Source organism: Phalaenopsis equestris, unplaced genomic scaffold (assembly GCF_001263595.1).
Source record: "Phalaenopsis equestris unplaced genomic scaffold, ASM126359v1 Scaffold000019, whole genome shotgun sequence".
Taxonomy (NCBI): domain Eukaryota; kingdom Viridiplantae; phylum Streptophyta; class Magnoliopsida; order Asparagales; family Orchidaceae; genus Phalaenopsis; species Phalaenopsis equestris.
Genome location: NW_018164461.1, coordinates 252,324 through 267,441, shown reverse-complemented (window position 1 = coordinate 267,441; position 15,118 = coordinate 252,324). Strand labels below are relative to the sequence as shown.

Sequence of the window (15,118 nt, the reverse complement as noted above, 5' to 3'; positions counted from 1 at the left end):
CCCCAGCACCGAAGCTCAAGATCCCGGGAAGCCCAGCAGTCTCTCTGCATCGAAGAATCCGATAGCTCCGTTTCATTCTTCTATATACTCTGCATTTAAAACCTCCTTCCATTTTCGTATGTTCTCCCTCTTCATCTTCTTCCTTTCTTAACCCTTTTCCCCACCTAGTTGTTCCACCGCCACCTCGAAACAATGGGAGAGAGCGGCCATGAGAGGTCTTTGGAGCAGTTCCGGGTGACGGTGGTGGGAAGCAGCAACTGAGGAAGCGTTGCCGCCAAGCTCGTCGCTTCGAATACCCTCAGATTGCCGTCCTTCTGTGGTATCTCTCTCCTTCGCTTACAAAAGAATGTGCCTTAATATGAGTAATCTGAACGATTCTTTCCGGATGAAGTGAGTGTTTGAGGAGGTGCTGCCCTGCGGCGAGAAACTCGGTGACGCGACTAGTGTGAGTAGTTTTGATTCATTAACTTGGTTTGTTCTAAAAAAATAGTGTTTAATTGCTGATTACATGTGATTATTGTACTAATTTGATTGGGTTTAGAAAAATGTCAAGTACCTTAATGGCGTAAAGCTTGGAGATAATGTTGTGGCTGATCCTGACCTCGAAAATGTCGGTAATGTCTATTTATGAAATTTTGAATGTCTAGTTTACTGTTTTTGTATAGTGTTTTGCATATTTTGTTAATTAAAGAAAGGAAGATTTTCATACATACCATCTTATTGATGGTTAAGATAAATGGAAGACATAGGAAAGATCTGAATCATCGCTGATTATTCGAAGCGGCATCATAAATTTTCAAGCAAGATTGTATTGAACCAAATACATTACATTTGACTTGGAGGGAATAATGGACGCATTTAGATTGCAAGTACGTTTTTTTGTATTGTAATGAAGTGATTTTTCTGATTCTCAACTATCAAATGTATTGTCGTTATAATTCTGTTGCAAACAGCAACATTGCACAGTGTCAAAATAGTCATTTATCAAAAAAAAATTATAAATCAGTTGTTTTCCAAACGTACAAACCAAACAATTAACAACTTATTCAAATCAGGGGCAAAATGATCATTTATTCAAAGGCAGCTGCAAATTAGCTGTTCTCCAAACGCACAAACCACATTGTCAACTAGCTTATCAGGATAAGTTGTTTATCTGGATAAGCTGCTTTTCTTAATAAGCTGCAGTTGCCCCAAAAGGACCCTAAATTTTGGAGTTGGCCAAAGCTGGAAGTCAACTAAGGGTCTGTTTGGGGCAGCTGCAAATAAGTTATTGATAAACAACTGATCTAAATAAGCTGCTGATAAGCAACTTATCAAGATAAGCTGGTTAATTGTTTGATTTTTGTTTTTGGAAAATAGTTGTTTTGTATCTTTTTTTTTTTATCAATGACAATTTTATCCCTTTGCAGAGATGTTGTTTGGAACAAAACTGTCATAGTAATATATTTAGTACTTGAGAAGCAAAAAATCACTTCAAAACAGTACAAAAAATAAAATATAAAGTATCAAGATTGATAAAAAAATGAAAAAAAATAATTAAAATTAAAATAAAAAATATGATAATATTAATTTTAAAATTCAGACGGCGTATGTCATGAGTTACGTCTCTCTCCAAAGATACCCTCCAACCCCGATCACTATCAGCAATGGAATTTGTTGGACTGTCTGTCTGCCCGAAGAAGTCACACTTCTCTATGATGCCCGACGAGCACCTGTAGAACTGTCACCTCGTATGGAAGTTTGTAATTCACAGTGGCAGAGCACTCGTCAGAAGGTCTCTGAAATCATGGAGCTCATCTTTCCTGAATGATTCAAAAGACAATCAATTAGTCATAACAAAAGTTAAAATTGCTAAAAGAAGTAATTAATTACAGTTTTTTACAGAAGTTAGGTCTCTTAGAACAAAATATATCAACTAACGAATCTGTCACTACAATAAAATAACAGACCTTATAAAAAAATTTCTTGGTTGACTTTAACTCACTTAATACCCAGCTCATGTGTATCACATTAGCATATCACCAAAAAAATATAATCTAGAAGTATCTAAAAAACTCCGACATCGAAAAGAAGAGAAAAACTTGGTTGTTTTTATTGGAGCTTCACATGTGACACCAACTAGCAGCGACTAACAAACCATCCAGGAGAACCCACAAGGTCGAACGTCTCATCATGGATCTCACAAACCCACGAAAAAAAGGCCTAAAAGCAATCAAAGAAAGAAAAAAATCAATTACAAACAACATTAAACTTACAATATCTAACATAAAATAAACATGGACTTTATAAATTTATAAAAGTAGTAATCAAATACAGTTTTGTGCGGGTGCTAAGTATAAAAAAACTAAGTACACCAACCTCACTGAACATGTCATAATGAAAGACAGCAGACCTTATAAAACAGGGGTACTTGGCTACCTTTAGTTCACTTAATGTCAAGCTCGTGTGTATCACAAATGTATATCATTAAAAAAAAAATCATCCAGAAGTATCACAAAAACCAGCATCAAAGAAAAGAAAATAGAAACTTAGTTGCCTTTATCATGATTTAACATGTGACACCAACCAATGGTGACTAAACAGGTCATCCAGAAGTACCGCAAAAACCCCAGCATCAAAAAGAAAGAGAAACTTGGTTGTCTTTATCAGAATTTCACATGACACCAACCAACGATGATTAATAGGTCGTCCAGAAGAACCCAACAAAGTCGAACGTCTCATCATGGACCTCACAAACCCACACTAACACTAAAAAAATGAACGAAAGCAATCGAAAAAGTAGAAAAACAATTACAAACAACATAAAACTTACAATATCTTAAGTATCAAGGATACATGGAACATAAAATAAACATGAACTTTATTCATTAATGTTGGAATCGGTCCATCGTGCATCTCATTGATTCATTATGTGATAAAATGTAGAAAGTTATTGTTAGCTTCACTTGATGTCATTCTTGAGGAGCCTTAGAGTCCATGATGGCTATGTAGTTCATCGAGCATATCTATAAATACCCTCCAGGTCCGGCTCAATGAATATTCAATCCAACTTCTCCTCCAGGTCCGGCTCAATGCCACTGAATTTGAAGTTCTTAGCGATTGGCACTGCCTACAACATACGAGCAAGTTTCTTACTTAAAACAGCTTCGAGGGATAAAGAATAGAAAAACAAGTCTTCAATGGATTGGTTATTACTTCTAATTTCTCAGTCCATTTCTCCAAAGTATCAATAGTCCGTTTGATTGGATCCCAACCAAAGTCGGTGGTCCCCATTTTAGTTCCTTCCATAATTTCAAGTCCTTTCTCAACTGATCTCACTTGTTTTTAAATTGTAACATATCATAGTCTCTTCCTGTCATTTCTTTGAAATTCTTCGTAATATTTTGTCTCCCTTTGTTAAAGTAGGTGGTGGGTCTATTTCTAAACTCAACCTCCTTAAGACAGAGGTTGCAAAATATGATTGTGATTTTTTAATCCCACATGGCTGATGAACCGACTTCTTTGATCTTAATCATTACGTTACTAAACAAAGAAAATGGAAAACATTAATAATTCATAACAACCAGAGAAGAGACAATAGCCACCACCTAACCCCAGCACTTTAATCCAAATCCTCTAATTCAGATGAAATTATAAAGGGACAATAACCACCATACTAACAAGCCACCACCACCACCACTCACATGCATACATACCAACACCAAGATAACATCACTATCACAAACACCCACAGTCACACACACACCCATATCCCCAATACAGCCACCACCCAAAACCTCTACCACCACACTAGCAAGACACCACCACCACACTAACAAAGCCACCACCAAATGCAACAGGGCAACCCACCAAGCCCAACAAACTATAGAACAACAAATGCAATAGGGCAACTCAATAAGGCAACCCACCAAGACAAACCTTCAATAAGGCAACCCACAAAGATTAAAGACCAACATACCATAGAACAACAAATACAACAGGGCAACCCACAATAGAAAATGGAGCATCAAATGCAACAGTGCAACACAACCACAACCGCACACCACACACACCCCCACAGCCACCACATAGAGCACCCAACCACAGTCACACACCACACACACACCCACAGCCACCACACACACACCCACAGCCACCACACAAACACCCACAGCCACCACACAAGGCACCCAACCATAGCCCCACACCACACACATACCCACAACCACCACAGAGAGCGCCCAACCACAACCCCTAAGCTGTGAAATTGTCACTCAAACATCAAAGGAATTGATGAAACCCCACCCCGAAACCCCACCCCATATTTTTCATTTGAGGCAATTGCATGCAGGTCACCCAAAAACTTGCTATCGACAAATGAGCACTCTCTCCTTTTTCAGATTCCAAACAAAGCACAAACTTTCTTACATTATCCGAATTTCATAAAAAAAAAAGTATTCGCATAAAAAAAAATCAAGCCAGGAAATCGCTTTTAATCGCATATAGACAAATGAACACTCTCTCCATTTTCAAATTCCAAATCAAGCACAAACTTTCATGCATTATCTGAGTTTTATTAAAAAAATCAGAAAAATCGCATAAAGAAAATCATTCCAACCGATGAAATCGCCAGAAATCGCATATAGAATGGCATGCGATCAAAAATAACTCACAGTAACCAGAGATCGGAGGGAGGAGGAAGAGGTGAGGCAACGCTAATAAGCAATCGAGGGAGAGGCGAGCAAGGAATCACCTAGGGAAGAACACGTTCGGCAGTCCAGCGATCCAGAATGAAGGTTAATCACGTAATAAGCAAAGGTAAAAGCGCGGGCCACGGGTTCGAAACCGCTGCCGCGTTTAATAAAAAACCGCGACAGGTTGAATGCAAGAAACAAACGGGAGGGTTTCAAAAAGGAACCGTAGCAAAAAAAGGATGTCACAACGGAGTCAAGTAGGCAATCAGAGATGCTTGGGGAGGACAAGGAGGGCTGTAGAGACTGAGTGACAATTGGGTGATAGGTAGCTCAGGTTGGCACGGTGCCAAATATTATCAACTGAGTGTCCAATAATTCGTCAAATTTAGCATTATATGGCAGCTGAGAAACGCCTTCCTCCCTTGTTTGGGGAAGAGATGCAATTCATGCATCTAAGAAAATCAGTTGATTTGCGGCCTTGGCCTTGTAAATATTGTGAACAGCCACTACCGCACTGGGTTGTAAGAGCAAGAGTCAACAGATTGTGTCATTAGTTAATTCATTGCCAATATTAATGTCTATACTACATGAACGAGAATAGAGTTCAACAAATTTGGTAGGTATCAAATTGGTGCGAATGGCAGTTTTGAAAGCTTGATATATGAAAGGCGAGCCATAAAGAAGAAAATGATATTTTTTATATTAATATGAACCCACAGGTGCAATTTTATTAAGAAGAGACTAAAATTCGGATATATACTTGACCATGCCATCGGTTTTCATGCATATGTGGTGGAGTTCATTCTCCAATTGAATAACCCAAAATTGGACGACCCATTACAGTTGTCCAGATTATGAAGTAGTTGTCAAGCTTAAGAACATAAGGAAGAATTGAGAAGGTGATTATAGAGTATAGAGCAACGGCTAGATTTTGTTCAGTAGGTAACTATGTTGAGAAGAGTGGACAGGAGAAAATTAAACCTGAAGCATTCATAATAGCTTTTCCACGATAGATTGTAGATTCATCAAGGAAGCTATCGAAGCCTGTTTTGAATGTTTTGAGATATTGGCAAGTTGTCATTGCAAAGTTAAGTAGTAACTATATGCTTGATGTTAGACATCAGGAATTTGAGGGGTGGTGATATATTGATCTAAATAATTGTGAATGGAATAAAGCCTTGCTTACAGAGGTGGAGAATGATTGATCCATATTGAGAAGTTTGGGATTATAGGGAGAAGAGGCAATGAAGAAAAAATGCAAAGAAGTGTTAAGGTGCTCTTAAGTGATTGCTCTGATACCATAAAGAACTACTAGTGATAACAAGGATAGGGAAGCAGATTCATTAATCATAAACCATATCAATGCAATACTACTGCTTCATAATATATAAAAGAGAGAGTTTCTTCAACAACTAAGCAAGAATAAGTTTGTTATAATTTAACGATAATGATACTTGAGACTGTTAAAGGAATACAGCTATGTTGAATATGCAGAGAGTATCTGAGCCAAGTATCTGAAGGTAATGTGCTTTGTGGTTCTCATTATTAGTTAAGGAGATGAAAAAAAGAAAAAAAGGATGGATAAAAGCAGAGCTTGATAATGTGCTATTTCATTTCCTAGAATAAACCAAATAGATGTAATCTTTCCTTATCAAAATTTTGAAACTGCACCAAACGTTGAATTGAAATATAAAAGAACAAAATCGGTGTAATATTTCCGCGCCAAAGCTGTGAAAATTACAAAGAATTTTGAACCAAAAGAAAAATATATTCAAGCTTTAATGTTCTATTGAATTGAACTGAAAGAAATAATAAATATTAAAATTTATTTATAGTTGAAATGATGTAACAATGATGCAATAATAATTTCTTTTTAATTCAAAATAAAACATTCTAATTTAGGGTACTTCGCTCTTGAATATTTTGAATATAACTCAAAATCAAAACTTTATGACATTAACACTTTAATTATTTTCTCTTTTTTTAGTCTAAATTGTTTTTTCTAGCCTTCCAATCAAAGCAAAAAAGCTAAAAAAGTTAACCATATTATAAAGACCAGTTCATCAAAAACCAAACTCACTCACTTGTTCAACCTTAGTTACATATGAAAGTGGATTTGGATCTAGACCAAACCCATCAGAGGACCGGTTCAGGATTATACTGGTTAAACTAACAGGTCTGATCCGATTTAAAAACCATATTCCTTGTGATTTAGTTACTTACATTTTTCACCAATAAACAAAAAAAAAGAATCAAAAACATTAAATCTATATAACTATCATTACTTTTACTTTTATCAAAGATTGCACCAAAAAAAGCTATAATCTCCAATCATAAAGTCCAATATTTCACCCATCATTTCACTAAAAATGCTTTTTTCCTTATATATCTATGTTTCCCTCCCACCCTCTGGTGATTTGAGAAACTCAAGGTAAATGTACAAACGCCCTTCCACTCTCATGTGATAGAAGAGACTCAAGATAATTTAAAAGGGTTAAATAAAGGCTGGGCAGAGGAGAATTGTATGGTCAAAGTTATGATATGAATCAGCAAACATTGAAGATTACGGATTGCAGCTGGTAAGAAAAAAGGTTGCGGTTATTATTTTCAGACTTCAGAATAAATAAGCATGTTACACAGTTTAGTTTTTGTAATTTGGATTCGACCAAAATTTACCAAAAAGAAAATTACAAGAGCTATAAGGCATGTCACAAGTTATTTCATAGTGTTAGCACAATAAGGCAGGAAAAATTCAAATGCAGATCACACAGGAGAAGAAAATACCGACAATCACAACCCATGCTGCATACTAAAGACATCAAAAAGTAACCAATATAATAGTAATACAAAGGTAAGATAATAACTCTATACAAAAAACAACGCTCAGAAAGTTATGAAGAAAAGAATAACAAATCCAAGTTACATTTTTTTAGTTCTTACATGATCACAGAGCTGTCCATACTTGATAGTCAGAAATGTAGATCCACACTTGAAATTAAGCACTACCACTTGGATAAGACCCACTTCATCCACGTGGAAAAACAGTGCTTTGAAAGATGCTCTGGCAAATCTGCCTGAATGCAATATAGTGTCATTTAAATCATCATCATCATTATTGGATTGAATAAAATGTCATTCTTCATCTAAATTTGGTAATGAAAGAAAAGATGACCATCTATATAACGAATACAGATTCAAGTTTCTCTATATAGAACTTTTGAAGAAAACTAGATTTTTTAAATTGGCAAAAGATTCAAATCAGTTCATATCAAAGACCTATTTGCATTTGAGATAAATTATACCAATACCAGCATTAAATGTACTATGCGCCCGTTATAGAAAATTAACTTTTCATTCCTATAAAATTCGCTTTTTTCATTTATGACATGTAGGAATATCATCAATAAGGATAGAATAAGCCTCTTTTTGACAACAACAACAAACCTTTATGCCTCCAAGTGGGGTCAGTTTCATGTATCATTTTTCTCCATTGCGTCCTATTGAGTGTCATATTTTCATTTAATTCTCATAAATTAAAGTCATTTTTTATACAATATGCCCAAGTCTTTCTAGGTCAACTTCCGCCTTTCTTAACATAACTCGAATCTAAAACATCTACTCCCCTAATCGAATCATCAGATGGTCAACGTTTAATGAGACCAAATCATCTAAGACGACTCTCTATTTTTGTTCATCACTGGAGCTACATCAACTTTATCACGGATATATTCATTTCGCATTTTGTCTCTAAGTGAAAAGCCACTCATCCACTTGATCATTCTCATCTCAGCAACACTTAACTTAGATTTATGCTTCTCTCTTAACGGCTAACATTTAGCACCATAGAGCCATGCAGGTCTCGCCACCATCTTATAAAATTTTTCCTTCAGTCTAAGCAGTATTTTTCTATCACACAATAGGCCCGAAGCATTCCTCCACTTCAACCAACCAACTTGAATTCTACTAATAACACCCTCATTTATCACGATCAATTTGAACAATAGACCCGAGATATCTAAAGCGTTCACACATTTTAATAATTTGATCACCCATAGTTATAATTTTGTCACTAGAGCTACTATTACTAAAATTACATTCCATGTATTCAGTTTTGTTCTACTCAAACAAATGTCTTTAGACTCCAATGCAGACCTCTATAATTCAAGTTTTTCCTGAGCTTTCTCTCTTGTCTTATCCACAACAAGGATATCATCAGCAAAAAGAATACACCAAGGTAAATCCTCATGTAAATGTCTAGCAAGAGCATTCATAACCAAAGCAAAAAGATATGGGCTTAAAGCCAATCCTTGATGTAATCCAAAAGAAATAGGAAAATATTTGGTCAATCCTCCTGTTCGAACACAAGTAACAGCTCCAGTATACATATCTTTATATCTTTAATGACTTGAATATAAGTCATATCAACATCTTTCTTCTCAAGAACTTTCCAAAGGATATCATTTGAAACCATATCGTAAGCTTTTTCTAACTTAATAAAAATCGTATGTAGATCCTCTTTATTATCTCTGAACTTCTCCATCAAATCTCTCAATAAATGTATGGCTTCCATAGTAGACGGCTTCCATAGTAGACCTTCCATAGTAGACCTGTCCGACAAAAATCCAAATTGATTATCAAAAAATTTTGTAATACATCTTAACCAATGTTCAATTATCCTCTCCCACAATTTTAAAGTATGGCACATCAACTTAATTCCTCTATAATGCACATCAACTTAATTCCTCTTAATTCCTCTATAATTTGCAAACTCTTATGCATCTCCTTTATTCTTAAAAATGGGACCAAAAAACTCTTCCCCTACTCCTCAAGCATCTTTTTAATTTTTAAAATAATATTAAAAAATTTAGTAAGTCAAGAAACTTCCAAATCTCCTATATATTTCCGCACTTAAATTGGGATATCATCAGGTCCTACAGACTTTCCACCCTTGGTTTTCTTTAAAGCCTCCTCAACTACTTTTTTACTAATACTACAGTAAAAATAACACATTTTCTTATTATTAATGATATTAATATCACTAAAGTCGATTTTATTTTCAAAAATTTCATCAAAAAGTTTTTCAAAATAACTCATACACGTATGTTGAATAACTTTTTCTAAGAAAAGCATTTTTTTTATTTTCATCTTTAATATACTTTACTTAAGTTAAATCTTTATTTTTTTCTTTATTTGGCTAATTTATACATCTATTTTTTACCCTCCTTAGAATCTAATCTATTATAAAAATCACTAAAAGCAAAATTTTTAGCTTTACAGATCGTTCTTTTAGACTCTCTATGGGTCATTTTGATATTTTTCTTAGTTCTCTGAGCTTTTACATTTAAATCAATTTTTATATTATAATTTCTCATATTTTATCTTTTCTTGCACATTATTATTCCACTACCAACTATTTTTATTTATAAAAACTTTATCTTTTGATGCTCCAAGTACCACTTTTGTACCACTTATTTAATAGTGGTTGTTATTTTATCTCGCATTGAATTGACTTCTTCTTGAACATCCCAAATCTTGAAATCTTGAATTTTATTCATAAAAATAAATTTGTCTGTTAGGTAATCTCATCTAATTCTACGACGATGCTTCCTAGTATTTTTTATTTCACAACTCCTCATCTTAAAATCTAGAAGTAATAATCGATGTTGAGTACTTAAATTCTCACTTGCAATGACCTCACAATTTTTACATTCTCAACGATCTCTTCTTCTCATAAGAAAATAATCAATTTGTGTGTTTTATTAGATTCATTCTTATAAATAATAATATGCTCATATGTTTTCTTAAATAAAATATTAGCAACAACAAAATCATACGTTAAAGCAAAATCTAATATGGCTCTACCTTCTTCATTAATTACTCAAAAATCGTAGCTACCATGAAAATTTCAAAAATCTTTTACCACTCTACCGACATATCTAATTAAATCTCCTCCAACAAAAATATTTTCTTCAAAAGGTATTATTTGTATTAAGTCTTCTAAGTTATTCCAGAATTTATCTTTAGAATCTGTAATCTTTAGTTCCAGAATTTATCTTTAGAATCTGTATCTAAAACTACTTGAGGAGCATAAACACTTATATTATTAAAAATCTTAGAATTAGCAATAATCATAAGGGCTATAATTTTATGTCTAATTCTATTAATTTTTATAACATTACCTTTCAAACTCTTATCTATAATTACACCCACACTATTTCTAGTGTGACTTACCTGAATACCAAAGTTTAAAACCTAAGTTACCAATCTCCTTAGCTTTTTCTCTAACCCATTTAGTTTCTTGGACATATAAGATATTTATCTTTCTATGAATCATAATATCATCTAATTCCAAAAATTTACCAATAAAAATACCTATATTCCAAGATCCTATTCTAATATTAGTTTCATGGACTAACTTATTTATTCGCATCCGTCCGTAATGTGGGAACTCTTGCTGCCCTTGCATACTTTTCACTGTATTCAAGTCATACAACGCGTCGCTTCCAGGGGACGCCCTAACATTTACATATTATCTAAAGGAAAGATTTTTCAATTCATATGATGATTTTTCGACAAATTTTATAATAGCTGTCGACTACCTAATGCAACCCTCCACTTTTCACATCTGGGGCTTAGGACCCGGCAATAGCAGTGTTGAATAAGCCTCTCTTTGAGGATGTGAAAAAATAATATTTAAAAAACAAATATATAATACATAACTGAAAGCAAAGTACTGTATTTCATTATGATTGATATATTGAATAATTAATATAAGTTTTTATGTGCTGCATTTTTTGATAATATTGCATGATAACTTCATTGTGAGATAATGAAATACTTTTATTTCCTTATTTATGGACAAAAACATTTATTTTTATGGAAGGGTGTGCGCAAAATAATAATATAAAAATAAATAAACATAAGGAAAATTCAGGATTTCCCTAAACTCAATGTGGGTCCTCCCTACTCATCAAATGCTTCATTTAAATTATTGTCTTAAAAAAATACTCATCAACTTAACATGAAAAAGTATTACTTACAAGAATAAATGACTTCGATGTAAAGAATGTGCAAATTTCCAAATCAAATACTTATGAAATATCAAAAACAAAAGAACTAGGAACCACAAGCCATTTCTTTGATCTCCTTGAATTTGTTATTAGAAAGATATTGGAAGAAGCAGATGAGTACGAATTGATTAGATAATTTCATAGAGAGAGAGCGAGAGAGAGAGACAGAGAGAGAGGACAGAGAGAGAGAGACATACAATATGCCAAGCACATGAGTAATTGTTGGTAGTGAGAAGCCAAGTCCTCCCTCCTAATTTCCAATCATGCAAACTATTCAATTGTTCAAATTCCAAAAGCTCGTCAGTATTTTCATTAGCATTATTATGTTTCTTTTTCCTCCTCTTCTTGTCCTTATTTCTCCTATTGTGATGCCGTCTAGCCATTTCTTCCTCATCAATCTCCAAACTATGTTCTTTAAAAGTTTCATTAGACTGCAACAAGCAGAACTTATCAGCTCTGCGAAAACTTATTCCATTCCCAGAAAACAATGATTCACATGATTTTTGTGTTTTGCATTCCTGTGCCAAATGATAGTGAATAACCCAAGACTGAAGTCCAATCCATTTTATTGCTATCTGCTTTTCCATCTTCATGCATTCTTTCAGCAAATCCCAGTGATCAGTATCAGAAAAATTCAAGCCATTCATCAATAGCATCTCTAGCTTTTCCTTCTCGTTCTCATGCTCTTCATCAATCAGTAGATGTAAAAGCTGTCTTCCATGAGAAATTACAGCATTTAATAAGATAAATTCATCAACAGATACAGACCCACTGCAAGTTGACAGGAGGTTCTCTAGCCAACATGATGAGTATTTTAATTCCTTGCATTGTGCATTTATATGAATAAATTTACTGACAGACTTCAAGAAAGTTAGCATCCTAGAATCATCTACAATAACGAGGAGATGTTGGCAGAGAAATGAGAACTGCTCATCCATTATAAATTCCTCGATAATCATCCATGCTTCTTCAAGGTTCTCCTCATACATTAAGTAAAGAAATTTATCTATAAAATATTTTCTATCAATCTTTAAGATTTCACCATCTTTCACAGATTCGGCAAGTTCCTCTGAAGACCAAAAATCTCGTACATACTGAAGGAAGTTCTCCACAGTCTGAAGGACATCCAGGTCATGGAAATAATGGGGTTTGGTAGCAACCACTGCTGGAGATTGCCCATGTCTTCCTTTCCACTCGAGCTCCTCCCAGCATGTGTCACGGTTCATAAAAGCAAACTTGGAGAGTGCCCTGGCTCCCTTTTTGTGCCCTGATTCTCCCACAGTGGCAAAGTGATCAAACCAGTCCATAATACGTCTTGGATGCCCTGCAATCCATATAATTTTAAAAATATGTGGAGATTGACATAAAGCATAAATACAACATATGATGCCATGCATGATAATGATAATAATGAACGAATGTGAAAGCAAGGAGGGCAATGCAAATGGGAGACATCAACCTTCAAAAAATTTCTCAAGCATGCAGCATTTTTTTGCAATAATGGACCCAACCTTGCTTGGCCTATTTTCAAAGATCATCTGCAACAGTTGAGCCGCAACATCATGCTTGGACTTCTTGAGCCTCAACAGCTCAATAAACAATTCACATTGCTCCCTTGGAGTTATGGAGTGAATGGATGAAATTGTATTGCAAAGCCAAAGGCGAGCTTCATTTCGACCACCAGATACCATAGCAGACCATAAAATTGATTCAAGTTTTTCCAAAAGTGTAAGCCTCTCCTTCACGCCGTCTCTGTCTCCGGAGATACATGAAGGTGGTGGGGATAAAAACAGTCTAACCATCTTCTATCTGAGGATTCCTCTACTCCCACTCCGACACTAAGAACCAACAACACAGCAGAAAACCCAAAAATCTATGAGTCAAACAAGATAGACGAATCTAAGGGGGTGTTAGGTAGTAAGGTTTAAACCTTTTTAAAGCAGGATTTAGCATAAAACCTGCCAAACAGAGAAAATGACTACGTCTAAATCCTACAAAATCTTAAATCCCGGATTTAGAAATCCGGGCATTAGATGGATTTAACTTCAATCCGAAAGATTCCCAAGCTCCCCATCTTTCACATGCTGCTGATCCGGTCTATGCCTCCTCCAGCGAGCTCCCGTTCTCCAGACGCGATCCGCCTTTGTCGTCGGTAATCTTGGGACGGGGAGGGAGAGGGGGAGGGGGACTCGGGAAGCAGACGTGGTTTCGTGCACCTGGTCATTCATAATTTCTTAAATTATATAAGCTTTATTTAAGAACAATTTTTTTTTTAATTTTTTTTAATTTAAAAATATGTTAATTAAATAAAATTTTTGTATCCTTTATTTTAAAAAAAAATAATATAATATAAATTATTATAAATACTTTCAATTAAATATCTTATATCATATCAAATATATTTTATTTAAAATAAAAATATAAATGTAATAGGGAAAATAAAATAAAATTTAAAATAAAAAATTAAAATTAAAAGTGACCTCGAAAGGGCATAATATATTAGTTGATATCAATTAAAAATAATATGGATTGTGATTGCCAATAACAAAAAAAGAAAATAAAAATAAAAACTGACATTTATTTATAATTTATTTTTTTATTTTTTTAATATTTTTAAATTTTGACAAGGCTATTTTCGTTCTAAGTGATCACAACATGCTGATGCTCATTTGATCGAATAAATATATAATATATCAAGATTTTTAGAGCCCCATTTGATCGAATAAAATCTCAAACTTCATGTAATGATTACACATCGTTTTTGAATTCAAAGCATCTTAACTCTCCCATTTCACTTTTAAATCTTAACTGTAGTCTGATTAGTTCTTAATATTATTTTCATGAGGACTGATACAAGTTTAAATTAGGGAAATAATTTCTTATTATCATTTTCCTTCAGTTATTATGCTAATAGAATTAAATTTTCTAATTGTAATTTTTTTAATACACTATTTTAACTTTTTTGTTCACTTTTTATATATTAATTATGGAATGATGTTTTATATTGTAGTGAAAATTGGAATTCATTTATTATTTGAACAATTAATTTCTACTTAATTACAAAAATCATTTATTTTTTTTTTGTGCACACTTAGATCAAACTAAAAACCTTTTAATCTAAGTTAATGTTTAATAATTGTTGGGAAATGGATTCTTTGAAATGGATTAAGTTAATTGACACAATCTAGTTTAAGAAATAATGGTGTTTCTATTTTTCGTGTTTGACATTTTCGAGCTTAATTATCCAAGATTACTCATTCACCATAAATCACATATTAATTTAATCTTTCATTTTGTTCAACTTAAATTATCTAGATAACTCGACAAATTATTTTATTAATATTATTTTTTAACAGAAAGTTGATGTTTGCAGGC

General features: G+C 33.8%; 1 protein-coding gene across 5 annotated transcripts; it reads right to left on the bottom strand.

The window, feature by feature from the left end:
- Positions 1 to 1,587: 1,587 nt before the first annotated feature.
- Positions 1,588 to 13,929, bottom strand: LOC110018383. 5 transcript variants are annotated; one of them, XR_002293353.1, is made up of 4 exons: positions 13,203 to 13,929; positions 11,941 to 13,067; positions 7,614 to 7,747; positions 1,588 to 1,802 (listed from the first exon to the last, which is right to left on the bottom strand). XR_002293353.1 is itself a non-coding variant. In XM_020715679.1 (4 exons), exons 2-4 carry the CDS (start codon positions 13,543 to 13,545, stop codon positions 7,676 to 7,678), a joined length of 1,542 nt encoding a protein of 513 aa, XP_020571338.1. In that variant the 5' UTR covers positions 13,546 to 13,581; positions 13,674 to 13,929; the 3' UTR covers positions 7,450 to 7,675. The 5 variants fall into 5 exon arrangements, 3 of the variants coding, with proteins under 3 accessions (XP_020571340.1, XP_020571338.1, XP_020571339.1); XR_002293354.1 differs by lacking the exon at positions 1,588 to 1,802 and adding an exon at positions 1,985 to 2,202; XM_020715679.1 differs by lacking the exon at positions 1,588 to 1,802 and having other exon boundaries at positions 7,450 to 7,747; positions 13,203 to 13,581; positions 13,674 to 13,929.
- Between the last annotated feature and the right edge of the window lie 1,189 nt (positions 13,930 to 15,118).